Here is a 15,104-nt window from a genome sequence, read left to right on the forward strand (position 1 = left end):
ATGCAAACTGGAAGCAACATTGGGTTGTAACACAATGAACAACCCAAAGAACTACCAGTGTGGCAAGCGTCATTTCCATATTAAAAGTGTATTTTAGGAAACAACGGTGGTGTTCAACCAGTGCATCCCATTCAAAGAGTATTGAAGCAATTGTCTAGCAAGTCAATGTAAGTTATTTGTCCCATTTGCAAGCCATAAAACGAATCTTTTGTCTGCGTTCACTTCCTGTGCTTTTTCCACTAGTCCGGAAATAGCGTTTCACGCAAGGAGGTGTAGAGAAAGCTAATCCACTTGTTGTCAAAGGGAGATGTATAGCGAAGTTGTAGCGACACACGATGCATGAAACCATGTGAAACCAGCATTTCATTATTTTCCAGCTTTCTTCAAACATGCCTGGATTCAGAGAGGCTGGGTTGGTGGGTGTTGCTGTTGCGCTAACGGGAGGAGTCGCACTTATTATTTGGACTTACGTGTCGACGGCGGACAAAAAGCCAAAGCCGCCGAAAAAGGCAAAGGGCAATTTGGAAAGAATTAACGAGGCAAAAGAAGAAACCGTTCCAAAAGCAGAAGTCATAGAAGCACAAAAAACACCATCCCTAACCGAGGTGCGTAGCTAGTTGTAGCTTAATCTGTGTTTAAAAGTTCTCTCCAAGAGTGCTTCTGACAACAGCGGATGTGTGGTTGGTTGCCATTGGAAATAACCTCCATTGCAAATCAGTGGTTTAGACGATCGCGTCTGTTCGATCACTTTTGTAGAAAGTGTTTTCAAATGTATCCACTACTCTAATAGCTAGGTTGTCAAAGTGTTTAATCACGCACATGACCTTGCATAGACGAGCAGTGTGCATCCGCCCAGAACAACCAACAGAGGTCTGTAGGCAACCACCTAAACAGGGGATAAAAGCCCCGTTTGATCTTGTTCATGTGTTTACTAGGCCAAGCCAGCAGAGAAGGGGAAACAGGTGCTGGTGCTGGGACTGGAGGGTGCAGGGAAGACCAGCCTGCTTCACTGCTTCGCTACTGGTAGCCTGGAGCAAGATGTGTCACCTACCCAGGGGTTCAACGCTGTCTCCATCAACAGAGAGGACCTTCAGATAGAGTTCCTCGAAAGTAAATACACCTTGAGTTTTTAATCATTGTACTACACACACACACACACACACACACACACACACACACACACACGGAGAGAGAACTATGGTGACATATTAGCCTACTCATTTATATAAATGCACTATGTTGACCACTCACGCCGCTCATTCTTATTTTTATATATATTTTATTTTATATTTAAATTGTTGTATTCTTAGATTTAGTTCTTAGAAATAGTTAAACTTTTGTACTTTTACCTAATGTTGTTTTTTGTCTCGTAGTTGGAGGTACAGAGAACCTGCTAGCCTACTGGAAGAGATACATGCCTAAGGCGAAGGTGTTGGTGTTTGTGGTTGACTCCTCTAAGTCTGACCAGTTCCCCCTGGCTAAGAAGCATCTACATGAACTGGTGACCTCAGACCCCCTCCTGCCTCTGATGGTGCTGGCGAACAAGCAGGTGAGAGTGACGCACTCGAAGTCACCGTCTTCGTTGTGATTGGCTAATCCATGGCACGAACGCAGCATGAGCAGGGGAAAGATTAGAGTGAGATTTCATACGGCATCAGGTTACCTTGGTGATCTGTAAGCATTTATGTTCGAGCTGGGGTTGTAGTAACCGTATTGAGTAAAAGCCCATATACCGAGTATGACATGTACATTGAGAAATCAGGAATGTCGATGGAAGTACATTTGTACTTCCTGTAGTGTTCATGATCGCACTACAGGATACAAGGGACTGATCACAGGTCCGATCTCACGCGCTACAGGAAAGTAATCAACACGATCCATGACGTATCCACTGTTTCTGTGTACCCCAGGACCTGCCAGGTGCCTGCAGCATCACCGACCTCCATGAGGCCCTGGGCCTGGCTGAGCTGGGGGACGACCGGAGGTTGTTCCTCATCGGTACGTGCGTGAAGAGAGGCGAGCAGGAGCTCAACTCAGGCGTGCAGGACGCTCGGGATCTGGTGGTCCAGATGATGAGTGAAGGGAAATAAGACGGAGCCTGGCGACCACCGCTCTCTTACCCCTCAACCAGATCCACCTCCTGTCTGTCGTCGTGTTTGGAGGAAGTTTTCTGGGTTAAGGTTGTAGTGTGACATGTATTAGCATTTTGGATGGTTTGAGCGACGTGCTAAATGATGCGCAGCTGAAAGGGATCTGAAGTGAGGGGGAAGCTGATTGGTTGGTTTCACGGTGTGGTGGTTGGAGATTGTGACCCTCAGATAGTGTCATGTGACCCTCAGATAGTGTCATGTGACCCTCAGATAGTGTCATGCGCTGACCTGAATCTTAACCTTCGTCGTGTTATGTTTGGTGTACATTAACAACGTTAAATGAAAGGGCTGATATTTTTTGGTCACCAAAGCTTTTTGTTGTGTGTGAAAATCCTACATCACAGGTGATGTGTACAGTACTTCTGGTAAAACACTAACCATTATTCGTCTGCTGTCAGATAGTAAAAGTAATTGTAAAAAACGATATTGTTACATGGTGCATATTTATTTTTTGTGAGTGTTTTGTCTCTTTAGAGGGTATGTAAAAAATATTTTTCCCAACTCCAAAGTTTGATATTTATCTATGAATACAAACGCATTTCAGGAAGATGCCAAAGTACCTTTTCCATGTATTTTATGGACTGACTACATCTTAATGTTCAAGGTTGGTGCACCTGACAAAATGAGTGCTGCTGTGCATCCTAGTTTGTGCAAAGATTTCACTGTATAAACACATTAATAAGACCATGGTAGTTGAACACATTGAAATTGCAGAAGACATATTTGATTGTCCAAATACATATCATCCATCTGAAATGACTCAGGGTTCCATTCCTAATTAGACTCGGATACAACGCTTTGTATGTTTTCAACTGGGTGACTAAAATAATAAAAATGAAAACTTGTAAAAAATATATATGTATGTAACCTTTTTCATACTGTGCGTCATATTATAATAGTCACTGTCAGTTCCAGCTCACCATGAATACTTCAGCAACTGTCGTTTGCTGACCTCATATCTGTTTTCTTGTAACATCCTGTATGGTACGTCCTGAGACACAAGATAGAGAAGCCTTTCTGAGACAATAAGACTCCAGTTTCAGCCTGCAGGCTCTTAAGGAGTCCAAGCCTCAGTCCCAGCCATGTGATAAGTTGCTAAGGACTCCCGGTGACATAGCAACGACTGGTAGTACAATACCGCTTCAATAATAGCTTCTCATTGAGCTGTTCCCACAGACTCTGGTCTGTCCTGGGGAGATGGTGTCTGGAAAAACAGGTACAGATCATTCTCAGTTTGACTATTACTAACAATTGTGAGATTTACAAATGTGGAACATAATAATACAATAAAATGTACATGACATCAAATGTTTTCTTTGTAGGAATACAGCCCAGATTTGGTCCATCAAGCAGGTATTACCACATCTTTAGGATTATCTTACATTTGTTCTTTTTTCATGAAAGGTTGTATTACTATTGTATTGTATTGTATTGGGTCAGTAGTACACATTGGTTTTTGGTTGTGAGAGAGAGTTGTGTAGTTGTGTGTTGTAGATCATTTACCTAACTCTCCTCCTAGAATCCTGGAACTTGCCCAGCACAAAGTGCCCAAAACGATATGGGTCACAACTCCGTGGTAAGTACCTTTTTACAATCACACACAATTTACACACAAAGTAGCCTACCTTCACAGAAGTGTCTTGCCCACATAGGCCTACAACAATCACTGTTGAACAAAAATCCTATAGACAGTTGAGCAAGCCAAAATATTTTCTGTTAACCTAAACAAATAAAATAGAACATTGCATGCACATCACATTTATTTTGTTTATACATCAATATTTACCTGGAAAAAAAAACATGTGTAAGGGACTTTTCACTCTCCAACTGTGTTATGCTAACGATCCAGCAGCAAGCTCACCTGGGGTAACCAGGACTCTATATGGCCTTTATCGTTCTCGGCTCTGGGAGCCGTTCCAACGGACAGAATCCAATACCTGTCCAGGCACAAAAGAGTCTTCTCAGCATGCGATGACCACCTGAGGTAACACGACCCTAATAGCACCCTCACTTTTATTGATGAAAAAGTATGAGTTGGCCATTTTGAAGTGAGAGCGAAGCCAGTACGTGGAATATTGCTGTGATTGTGCTGGGTTAGCAATAAAAGAGTGAACATGTTTCCATAGCCGCGTTGTTCGACGAACTCTGAAAAGCTTTTAGTGAACTGGCTATTTGCCAGTTCCTTAAGTTACTGTCCACATCAGGGCGAGTGCTCTGTGAAATACATCTACTCAAGTAGATGATAGGCCTTCACCTGTAGGCTATCATTAGCCTACCTTTCCACCCAGCTGTCAGCATGTGAGAGCCGATGATGAGATGAGACTGAATGGATAATCTGATCAGAAATCCTCACGAGAAGCCCGACTCTTTTAATAATAAATAATAATGCATCTACTGAATTGAAAAGGACAGTTGATGGTTGTGGGAGGACAAAACCAGATCAGAGGCTTCGCTTCCGCATCTTGTTTCATTGAGATAGAACGTTCCAGTGTTTAAACATAAACCTTCAACTACTCTCCTAGCCTACTTTCAGACAAATATCAGGATTATGAACAGCAGCATTTTTAAGATGATCAGGAAACTGTATGTAACTGCTTGGTTGCGGCAGGCGAGAAAACAGAGGTCTCACGTTGCCCTATAGTGTCCGAAATGTTTTTAAATGTAAATAGGCCTAATGAGTTCAGAAATCGAAATCTAGTTTGAAAAAAAACGCTGTGGCTCGGAAATAATTATCTTGACAACTATCTTCGTGACCTGCATCAACAGCACTCAGCTTTCATAATGCATCACGGAGAGACAGAATACCGAAAACGACAAACGTATTCTCTGGCACGAGCCGTCTTCGTTGTGTAACCACAGCCGTTGTCCCGCAGGAAGCAGGAGGAGGAGAGCGTCTCCAGGAAGGCATCACGTCCTTCCTCCAAGAAGCTCCAGGCTCAACACATTGTGCGCTTGTCAACGCCCAAGTCCAGAACCCGCAGCTCCCAGGAAATGAGGTAAAGACGTTGTGAAACGTGACCATAAACAAAACGCATATCAAGATGTCGAGTATGAAAGTATGCAAAACAATCCCACTTGGCCCCAGGTCTAAAATTAGTCTTCTTTGGGCGAGAAAGCTATTATTTTGACATGTGTTATTGCAGTAGCAAACTGGGGGAGAAAGAGGAGAAGCTTCGGAGACAATAGGGCCTATTGTCCACCCAAACCCCCGGAGACTCTCGTGAACGGCCGCGGAAGTCTTTTTATAAATCTTAAAAAACACAGCAGTACCAGAAGTGCATGTTTGGGCTCAAGCCTAGAAAATGTTCTCCTTGAAAAAGCCCAGATCACCGAAATCAACATACAGTGAACAGTATGAATGGTTTCTGTCATTTCACAGATGTCTACTCATGGTTATAGGATAAAAATGGAGATAGAGGTCAAGGAATCTTGTTGATGTGATTTGATCATGTTGTGCAATTCCCACCAGGGCATTCAAAAATGACTTCTTCTCTCTCACACTTGCTTTCAATGTGGAAAATATTTGTTTGCGAAAATAAAATAAAAAAACGCTCTTTGTTGTTCCTCCAGGCTTCCCCATACCTCAGAATGTGAGTACAGCTGCCCTATCTGGCACATAAGCCCACAAGGAAGACCAGCTGAGACCCCTCCTCGCCTGCTGCAGCTGGCCAGTCCCAAACTGAACCACCCCAGCTTCACACCTGCCCGGGAGGTAGGTACCAAACGCGACAGGTGTGTGAGTTGTTTAATGCAGGTTTTTGAATGTCTTGTGTACACATTTACATTTCATTCAGCAGATGCTCTTATCCAGAGCGACTTACAGTAAGTACAGGGACATTCCCCCGAGGCAAGTAGGGTGAAGTGCCTTGCCCAAGGACACAACGTCATTTTTGCAGGGCCGGGAATCGAACCCACAACCTTCTGATTAGTAGCCTGATTCCCTAGCCACTCAGCCATCTGACTCCCATGGAGTATAAATAGTGTAGTCAGTCGGTAGACGCTTCCATCCAATGCTACGTATATGAGGGGGATTTGAACCCATGACCTTGTGATCTGCAGTCAAACGCTCCAACCACTCTGTAACAAATACCAACCAATCAAGACAGTAGACTTTGGTTGCCTTGAGGAGGAGATGGAATTCTGGCCACTTCATATTTGATCGAAAAACCATAACAAGCTAGAGTTTCCTTGTTCTTGTGTTTTTTTTTAAGAAAGTGGAAACATATATTTCCTATGCTGCCAAAACAGCTCGTACGACTCCCAGACTGGACATGCTCTCGCTGCCTAAGATGAAACACAATCAGATGTTTATGGAGCGAGGACGCCCAGAAGATCCTATATGGCTGGTGAGAACACTCACACACACACTCCACATCACAGATCAACTGATGGTAGGCCTAGCACTAACACCCTTCATGATTATGACTCCAGACATTTTAGAGAGAAAAAATTCTAAATGTTTAAAATGTTAAATCACTTAACTGCAACTGTGGGATGGAAAATCCAAAGCGGTTTGAAAAGTCAAATGTACAATATGTTTTTGAGATATGGGTCAGTTAGAATATTGTTGCTGTGTCAACAGGTTTCCAAGGCGGCGAAGAAGGCGACAGCGTCCCCTCGCCTGACAGAGCTGTCAGCAGCAAAGCAGCTCTCTAAGGACTACATCCCACTGCGAGACCCAGTATGGCCCCGCAGCAGAATCTAGCTCCTCCAACCACACCTACAGACCGAGCACCAGCGCCAAGCTGGTGTCCTATGGAGAGAGAAAACGCAACTCAGCCAACAATAGTAATAAAAGAAACTGAACAATGCACTCATGGGTCTTTCATATTTATCTGATTTACTGAGATTTTTGGGCGCCAGAACTCTTTAGTGGGGCTTGTCTTTCTTTGTCCTTTGATCTGGTTTTGTAATCTTGTGCAGTGAGACATATGCTTGGATTTCCTTTTAGACAGAATTCTGAGTTTTATAGCAGAATCCATTGACTTTAGCAAGATGCCAAACCAAATTGGCTGTGTGAATTGTTTGCTCGTCCTTAACTACCTCCAAGATACATTTGGGATCTGCCCCCTCTGCAAAATCTATGTTCATATCTTGGAAATATGCAAAGGTATGATAACATGATCCACATTCACAATTCTACTTTTAAATCATCTGGGTTTTCTGTGGATATCAGATTTTAGAAACATTTAGAAATACCGCGATCTTGATGATTGATTCCAAAGCAAAGAATACACACATATCATATTCATTGTACCTTCAAATTCCTTTATAAATATTTTATGTGTGCAAAACAACTGCCAGTTTCATTTACAATGAAACTGATAAGAGTTGAGAGTGTTGTAAGTGTTGCGAGCTTGTCTTAAAATCCTCCATTATCCCATTTAGACCACAGACACATGTGAGCATGATGTAAAAAGGGGCCAGGGTGGATTTCAAAGGGGCTGGTGTGGATTTGGAGGCCTGCAGGAGAGGAGAGGGCAGCACCAGCCGGGTGTGAGACCCAGGAGAGAAGAGCCAGGAAAGGCCTGGCTTCAAAGGAGATCCAGACAGCCTCCCACTGGGGCCCTAATCTGGGATTAGCCTGTGGTGATGGTGACCTGAGACAGCAGGAACCAGGGGGGGGGTTGGGGGGACTGATTCGTCTGTGTGTCACGGAAGAAGGAGAAACAGGGCCCATTTGATCCTTCTTGTAGTGGAGGAACTGTGGGGTGAGTAATCTAATCCTACTGTAGGTCTGGATGGAAGGACAGTTTAAAGAGCGAGTGTGTCTTGTATTGGAGACTACTGTTCCCATGATGCAACAGCTCCTGGCTGACTGCTCTGACCTAAATGCCCAGTTACCCTGGCAGCAGGCAGAGTGACAATGATCTGTCTGGATCCTGACAGGCAGGAGTGGTGTACACTAAACACTGCTGTGGGCTTTGGGTGGTTTGTTGACAAGTCAACAAGACAGAGGTAACACTGTAGATACAGATGCTTGTAATAAGCATTGCTTAATAGATTAGAAGGTACGAACGATATACTGTAAGTGTTTATAATATTAGTAAGCGTTAGTTAATTAGTGTTAAGGCCCTATAGGATGCTTTTACATACACTAATATGTGTATTATTTTGGCTACACTTTGTACCTCCTTCTCCTATCAACCTTGTCCTCTGTGTCACCTTCCAGCCAGTTTCGAGTCAACAAGGTTCTCTGGGAGTGGGATCATCCTTGACAAGGCCCCTGGTCAACAGCGCTTGCTGAATCTGGCAGCTCCTTGTGTGTCTGGGAGGGCTGTTAGGACACTTCCAGCTGGACCAGTGAATCTTCCTGGCCTCACCCTCTCAGGGCCAGCAGTGACAGATTCCACAGGCTTCTGTTAAGTCCTCTTAGCAACAGACAATGGCCGAGTCCATTCTGATTCCATCCACAGAGACAGGGTCGCTGAACGGCGTAAACCCTCCAGTCGCTCTTTCAGTCTAATGATTTGTAGTTTTTAATGACAGAGCCATGCTTGTGGCATTGCCCGTAGTCAGTTAATGATGCATACCAACATAATGTTTATTGGAACGATTTTTTTCCATCGTAAAATGTACTTCATTTGTTGTTTTAAAGTTGCAGTCGTGATTTTTTCCCACAGAATTTTTTGACAGCATGAACCAGTTGAAGAAAGTGATAAGAGACGCTATGAGCGACAGTCAGCACATTAGACAGCGTCCTGTCGCTTTAACGAGTTCTTTAATTACATGGGCCAATTGAAACTAGCTGATCATTATCGAGAAAGAACTCTTCCACTCACTTTCGTTGCTATCCAGACCACTGTCGCTAGACCTGGCTTTTCCAGCTGGCTTGACTCAGAGCTGCTGTGTGTTCACTATGTGTGTCTAAATAAACATATTTGTTTTTCTTCAGTGGGTGTGACTCAGCTGGGCTTCAGCAAAACACCACAGGCCCAGGAAACCTATACCACTGCAGCCTGTGTGAGTACCCTGTCGACAAAACACTCCTGGGAAAGCAGGGGAGGTTTCATGGCAACATGAACTACCTGTTCTGTTGCTATCGGTTTCTGTTGAGCTTGTTCAGCAGAATGTTCCCACAATCTGCCCCTCTGTGTACCAGGCATAGGCAGAAATCCCGGGGGGGACACGACCCCCCAATCCTGGAAAAAATATGATTTGTCCCCCCCAATAAATCACTGTAAACATAAATATGTAATTTCAATAATATTAATAATACGCAATGAAAGCGCTTTGCTGATTATGGACACAATGGCACTTTTTTAATGTGCTATGTGTTACAGCAGTAGTTTTGGTGTCCCCCTCAGGAATTGCTCTTGAGAAAATGTAATATCAAAGTTGCTAGCAGATTTTCGCCACTGGTACCAGGTCTTGTCTCTCTGTATCCCATTTTCTTTCTTCTCTGCACAGAGGTTTCAGTTTGCCACATGACAGAGGAAAAGGTCCTTCATACCATCTCTCTCTCAGAATCATAATCTGAATCAGCTTTATTCGCCAAGAAAGTTTGCACAATCGAGGAATTTACTATGGCAGGAAGGTGCGCATCAGCAGCTGAGTCTGCCATCAGCGGCGCTGATCCTACTGTGGGTCAGCGTCCACCCAGACTGCTCCACCAGCAGTGCCAACTGATTCCTGTGGTCCACTGCAGCCTGGACACTGCCTGGCAGCCTGGACACTGCCTGGCAGCCTGGACACTGCCTGGACACTGCCTGGCAGCCTGGACACTGCCTGGCAGCCTGGACACTGCCTGGACACTGCCTGGCGGCCTGGACACTGCCTGGCAGCCTGGACACTGCCTGGACACTGCCTGGACACTGCCTGGACACTGCCTGGACACTGCCTGGCGGCCTGGACACTGCCTGGACACTGCCTGGCAACCTGGACACTGCCTGGCAGCCTGGACACTGCCTGGACACTGCCTGGCGGCCTGGACACTGCCTGGACACGGCCTGGACACTGCCTGGACACTGCCTGGCAACCTGGACACTGCCTGGACACTGCCTGGACACTGCCTGGCGGCCTGGACACTGCCTGGACACTGCCTGGACACTGCCTGGCAACCTGGACACTGCCTGGCAGCCTGGACACTGCCTGGACACTGCCTGGCGGCCTGGACACTGCCTGGCGGCCTGGACACTGCCTGGACACTGCCTGGCGGCCTGGACACTGCCTGGCGGCCTGGACACTGCCTGGACACTGCCTGGAGTCCTTTACAGCCCCATGAAACCCTCCTGTCCTGCTCTCCGCTGAGGAGGACAACAGCAAGCCTAGCAGAGACGTCTCCTTCCCACCATTGTGACCGTTTCCTCCATCGGGCCCCACGAGGACACACAAAACACTCCACAATGGCGCGGCTTTAACTTATAATAATATACGTTTTTGTTTATTTATGTAAACATGGCGGGTTATAGATTGGCAAGACACACAAGTCGCAAACACTTCACATTCGCTAAGTAACAAACGGGATACAAATGAGAGAAGGACAAGAGGATTGAGGAAGAGTTGGTCAGTAAGGGCTTGGTCTGGGGGAGACGACAGCAGGGTAGCGGACGTCCTGGTGTCGGGCCCTCCTCAGTCCCTCACTGAGCCCAGCTGAGCAGGAAGACCCTCTGCCTGCCTCCACAAAGCGTTGCGTAGCCTGAACCATTTCTGGAATAAACAGTAGAATAAAACCCAAGTCAGATACAGGTGACGGTATATCCTATTATGACGCCAGTACTTTGGTTCTACATAAACGTGCTATGACATCACTATCATTGTTCTTCATAGGTATTCTATGACATCAATATCATTGTTCTTTGTAGGCATTCTATGACATCACTGTCATTGTTCTCCATGAGCATTCAGTTCCAAACAACATGTGACTGATGTCATTATTGACACAATTAGTTACATAACCTGTAATCTGATCTGTGTGAAGGAAGGAGATGGTTCATTTTTACTGTAATATTCCTGAATATTCCTGAATTCCTGAAAGAACTGTCCAATATTGGACAGTTAAGTATTTTGGAAGCCAGAGCAATGGGCAATAATTTAGACAATTACTTCAGAAACTACATTTGACAACAGATCTTTTTACTACTCACAAAAGACTGAACTAAATGATTTGACTGCTCATGGCATGGTGTCATTGTTTTGTAACTCAGGTTGTCAAGGAATCCACAACAGTAGTGACATCACTTGTCAGATAGTGTGGGGAAGTGAGTGGATTTGAGTCAGAATGTAATGGAAGAAGGCACAGCCAAACCACAGCTTTCAGACACGACCCTGCATTGAGCAACACTGTACGACTGTAAAGAATATTTTACACAGACTGAATACATATAATATTAAATTAGATTTTTTTTCGTGTCTTTTTTGAGGGTTTAGTTTGTTTATAGGTGCTAATCTGTGAGCATCCGAAGCCCTCTCTGTGACCTTAAAAAAGTAGTAAACAAATAACATTTGATTTTATTATATCTTTAAGATACAATGCATCAGTTGTTTTTTCAGCACTGAGAAGATATTCAGGAATGTTAGACAGAAACGTTTATACTGAAAACGATCACAACATGTATTTCCACAAAAAGACTGCTTTGGAAATTGCATGTCGAAGTTCTTTGACGTGACGTTTAGGGCACCTTAGTGATTCAGAACCAGCAGCACTTAAAGACCAACGAAGGGAGACGAAACATGCCATAAAGACGCAGAAACACGTTCTAAATGTTTTAATTGAGAACGGGAGTGGTTGCAGGGTGTGCCCTTCCTTTAGGTAAACCCTTTCAAAACACGGCTTTGTTATTCATGAGGTGGCTGAAACTTTGGCTTTGAATGAAGTTTGGTCTTTTGATTAACAGCCAAGGCCTCAACCTCACCCCAGCCCTGATTGCTCAGTCAGGTCGGAAAAGTCTTCTCCCACCTTCGTGCGCTCAGTGGAAACACTCTGTCACCAAACACGCGGAGGAGCGAGAACTGGCGGAACCGGTTCCGTAAAGAGGAGATTGAACCGTTTGAAGAGACATGTGCCACTGTTAATTTGTGGTTGACGGTAATCCGGGGGTAAACGGTGTAAAGGACAAAAGTCGCCCAAGGACCCGAGCGCTTGGGCGGTTGGTTTGCTCTGTTGACACCACGCTCACCACCTTGGTTTTTATTTGACTATGAAATAAACGTCGGGCCACGTGACTTCCTCGCGAGGTCACTTGCGCTTGCTGAGTTGACGTATTTGCCTGTTAGAGAAAGCAGACACGCACACACAAATAATACTGAAAGGGAATTATGAACGTTTGCTCAACAATTAGTAGAAAACTACTAGAAATGACTAGTGGCAGATAGTCTCAACACCTTGGAGTTCAGACATCACTGGTGCTCTATACGTTGAAAAAATATTTGTGGAGAGGATTTGGGTATCGTTGATTAGAATGCTTTGTATCCTACTAGTGAGTGTGTGTTAATTCACTCTTAACTGGTATGTTGTTGCTTTGGAAAGACAGACTGGCATGCGAACAGTGATGGGGACCTGCCTAACGCGTGCGCTGTCTGTTGACAAAGCCCACTTGATGTAGAACACACAGGACTAAAATCCCACAGCAGCAAAATCATCACGCCAGCGCGTACCGGTTCCAGAAAAATCTATTCAGCCCATTATTTCTAGAATTGGAGCACAGTGTTTGTTCAACGGTGCGTGGATGGACAGCGGAGGACAACTTGATGGAAGCCACACTGCGACCGCAGTGTATGACTGCGTTGAACATGTCGAATAGAAATCATATTGCCAAACTAGTCTGATTAATCAACGAAATACTTTTAAATTAATTGGACTTAGAAGGCTATGAGACAATTGCATTACACGAATTATACAATTCAGGGCGCATAGCCTGTGTCTCAATCTGTCTCCGCAACACTGACTGGAACTCACAGAAGAGTTAATAAAAACAACATAATACTCACAGCGGTCTCGGCTTCAGAGAGTCCGCACTCTGCCGCGATCAACATGAGTGTCGCTTCATCTGGATGCTTGCTGACTCTCAAAAAATTCTCCTCGAGAACTTTAATCTGATCTTCCGCCAACTGCATGCTCTCCATCCCGTTCGAAGCCATTCTCCGCTCGTCAACAGAACTTTCAGTCAGAACAAGTCGTTTTCTGTCTAGAATGCAGGCACCGAATTTTTATTCTCCTCAGAAGAAGTTCCCATGCAATTGACGTCCGTCGTCCGGTGAACAGTACCAGCTAATAGCCAACTGAAAAGACAGATAAGGACAAACAGAAATCGCCTAGCAATTACAGTCACTGAACTGTAACTCAAGCGCACGCCACATTGAGAATGAGACTGTGAACCGTGTGTGAAAGAATTGTCAACAGTGGCACGAATTCCCTCCCTCACTAACAGAGCCCTCCCCTCCCCATTAATGTAAAACGCAATTAAACCTTGACGCAAGGAGGCATGAAAAGTATTTTTAAAGCGGCATACACATCTACAGGTGAATATTTACTGGACGAGATCAGATATTTCAAGGTGTCCGTCACTAAAACTGCCACTCAAAAGTCCTTTCAGCCTATGTAACGTGTTTGGTGACGTCAGGGCAGTGGACTCTCCAACGCGGGACACTTTGCACCTGCGACACTCCACACCATCCAACATACTAATAATTAAAGAAATGTCAGGCTGTTTTAGTGAGTGAAACTAAACAGTATGGTTATTAAAATGTTCATTTCTGGCAAGGGTGTAGAAAACCCTTGGTTGTCCGCTTTCTCAATCTCACCAACCTTAGCAACAGCGACTCTCCTTGTGACAGCAAGCAGACACGAGTTGCCTGGTTTTGATGAGTTTAGTCAATACTGGAATTCCAATGTTGACAGCTTTCAACAGTGTTTGTTACCGCTGCTATTTTCAGATGTAGATTGGAGTGACATAATTATGAGCCACTTTCAGAAAACAGCTGACGCTGGGAGTTCGAGCCTTTCGATGCTGTTGGATGGACAAATGAAGAACCTTCTGTTGAAGTCCGCCAGTGGCGCAGAGACGGCCTGGTAATGATTGTCAAGGCCGACAGGACTGAAAGGTTGTCATGTAAAAAAAAATAAAAAAAAAGCTGTTGGGAGTTTATGACTGCGATATTTGCACGGAAAACACCCTGTGATGGCTTCTCAAACAACAGATTGATCCACGAACAGATGGGATTCATGACCAGTAACCGTCTGCCTCTAATAAAAACAGGTATCATCTGGTTACAAATGTGCATTAGTATACGGAAACAAATACATTTCTCTTGAAATCCTAACACTGCAAAAGCAAAAACTGGAATGAATCCTTAGCTTATTTGTTCCATAGACAGTTACACATTTAAGGCCATTTGATCACTTAAATAACAAGGGTATTAAATTGATGAGCAGGCTTAACCAGGCCTTCAGGAAGTGTTTTTGAATACACAGAGTAGGCCTCTCATGCCAAGACCACATTAGCACTGCTTGAGATAAGATAATATCCTATGTGCCAGAAAAACTCACAATGGACTAAAAATATCCAGTGGTGACTCTCGAGTTCAAGCCAGTAGTTTGGGGGCCAACATACAACTCATACAATTCTCAACAAAAATAGAAATTTCTGGCCATGTTTGTGTATGTTGTTGTGTGTACGTTCTGACTCCCTCCTGTCCTGTGCAGTCCTCCCCAGGCGGGACAGACTCTTTACGACTCTTTACTTTAGTTAAGACTATTGCACCACAGAGATAATAGCTGAGGTGTTGCGTTGACACACTGTGATTACAGGTGCGATCGCAAAGTACTACTGTGATTGCTCATCGCAGCATCTGTGTGACTGGTGTTCACAGGTGATAGAAGAGGCCATGAGACATGGGATGCCATGTTTGGTAATACACCCTGACTGAGACGAGGCCAGAGACATCATATACCATGATGGGTATCACCAGGGATGAGTCTAGCTCAGTGGTAGAGCGTTTGCCTGCAGATCAAGA

The 15,104-nt window shown here is 44.6% G+C and overlaps 3 protein-coding genes and 1 long non-coding RNA gene across 5 annotated transcripts; 2 read left to right on the top strand and 2 right to left on the bottom strand.

Moving 5' to 3' along the window:
• Window positions 1-227: 227 nt before the first annotated feature.
• arl9 (ADP-ribosylation factor-like 9) lies at window positions 228-3,002 on the top strand. The gene is made up of 4 exons (XM_062476412.1): window positions 228-605; window positions 936-1,110; window positions 1,374-1,549; window positions 1,911-3,002. Exons 1-4 carry the CDS (start codon window positions 390-392, stop codon window positions 2,088-2,090), a joined length of 747 nt encoding a protein of 248 aa, XP_062332396.1. The 5' UTR covers window positions 228-389; the 3' UTR covers window positions 2,091-3,002.
• On the bottom strand, window positions 2,635-3,736 carry LOC134032442 (uncharacterized). The gene is made up of 2 exons (XR_009932020.1): window positions 3,654-3,736; window positions 2,635-3,354 (listed from the first exon to the last, which is right to left on the bottom strand). It is a non-coding gene; the product is annotated as an uncharacterized LOC134032442 (long non-coding RNA).
• Window positions 3,212-6,959, top strand: LOC134032440 (sperm microtubule associated protein 2-like). 2 transcript variants are annotated; one of them, XM_062476410.1, is made up of 8 exons: window positions 3,212-3,366; window positions 3,473-3,503; window positions 3,670-3,726; window positions 4,000-4,134; window positions 5,024-5,146; window positions 5,721-5,862; window positions 6,362-6,496; window positions 6,733-6,959. In XM_062476410.1, exons 1-8 carry the CDS (start codon window positions 3,348-3,350, stop codon window positions 6,853-6,855), a joined length of 765 nt encoding a protein of 254 aa, XP_062332394.1. In that variant the 5' UTR covers window positions 3,212-3,347; the 3' UTR covers window positions 6,856-6,959. The 2 variants fall into 2 exon arrangements, with proteins under 2 accessions (XP_062332394.1, XP_062332395.1); XM_062476411.1 differs by having other exon boundaries at window positions 4,003-4,134.
• Window positions 6,960-10,505: 3,546 nt separating this feature from the next.
• On the bottom strand, window positions 10,506-13,485 carry hopx (HOP homeobox). Its single transcript, XM_062476837.1, has 2 exons — window positions 13,080-13,485; window positions 10,506-10,799 (listed from the first exon to the last, which is right to left on the bottom strand). Exons 1-2 carry the CDS (start codon window positions 13,227-13,229, stop codon window positions 10,722-10,724), a joined length of 228 nt encoding a protein of 75 aa, XP_062332821.1. The 5' UTR covers window positions 13,230-13,485; the 3' UTR covers window positions 10,506-10,721.
• Window positions 13,486-15,104: the final 1,619 nt, after the last annotated feature.

Source organism: Osmerus eperlanus, chromosome 13 (genome assembly GCF_963692335.1).
Source record: "Osmerus eperlanus chromosome 13, fOsmEpe2.1, whole genome shotgun sequence".
Lineage (NCBI taxonomy): Eukaryota > Metazoa > Chordata > Actinopteri > Osmeriformes > Osmeridae > Osmerus > Osmerus eperlanus.

Bases quoted from the DNA above. Each gene is read 5' to 3' on its own strand.
- arl9 (XM_062476412.1), top strand. From the start codon at position 390: ATGCCTGGATTCAGAGAGGCTGGGTTGGTGGGTGTTGCTGTTGCGCTA. The intron at 606-935 runs GTGCGTAGCTAG...TGTGTTTACTAG, and splicing joins AAACACCATCCCTAACCGAG to GCCAAGCCAGCAGAGAAGGG. The intron at 1,550-1,910 runs GTGAGAGTGACG...TGTGTACCCCAG, and splicing joins TGGTGCTGGCGAACAAGCAG to GACCTGCCAGGTGCCTGCAG.
- LOC134032440 (XM_062476410.1), top strand. The intron at 3,727-3,999 runs GTAAGTACCTTT...CTAACGATCCAG, and splicing joins ATATGGGTCACAACTCCGTG to CAGCAAGCTCACCTGGGGTA. The intron at 6,497-6,732 runs GTGAGAACACTC...CTGTGTCAACAG, and splicing joins CAGAAGATCCTATATGGCTG to GTTTCCAAGGCGGCGAAGAA.
- hopx (XM_062476837.1), bottom strand. From the start codon at position 13,229: ATGGCTTCGAACGGGATGGAGAGCATGCAGTTGGCGGAAGATCAGATT. The intron at 10,800-13,079 runs GTGAGTATTATG...TGTTTATTCCAG, and splicing joins TCTCTGAAGCCGAGACCGCT to AAATGGTTCAGGCTACGCAA.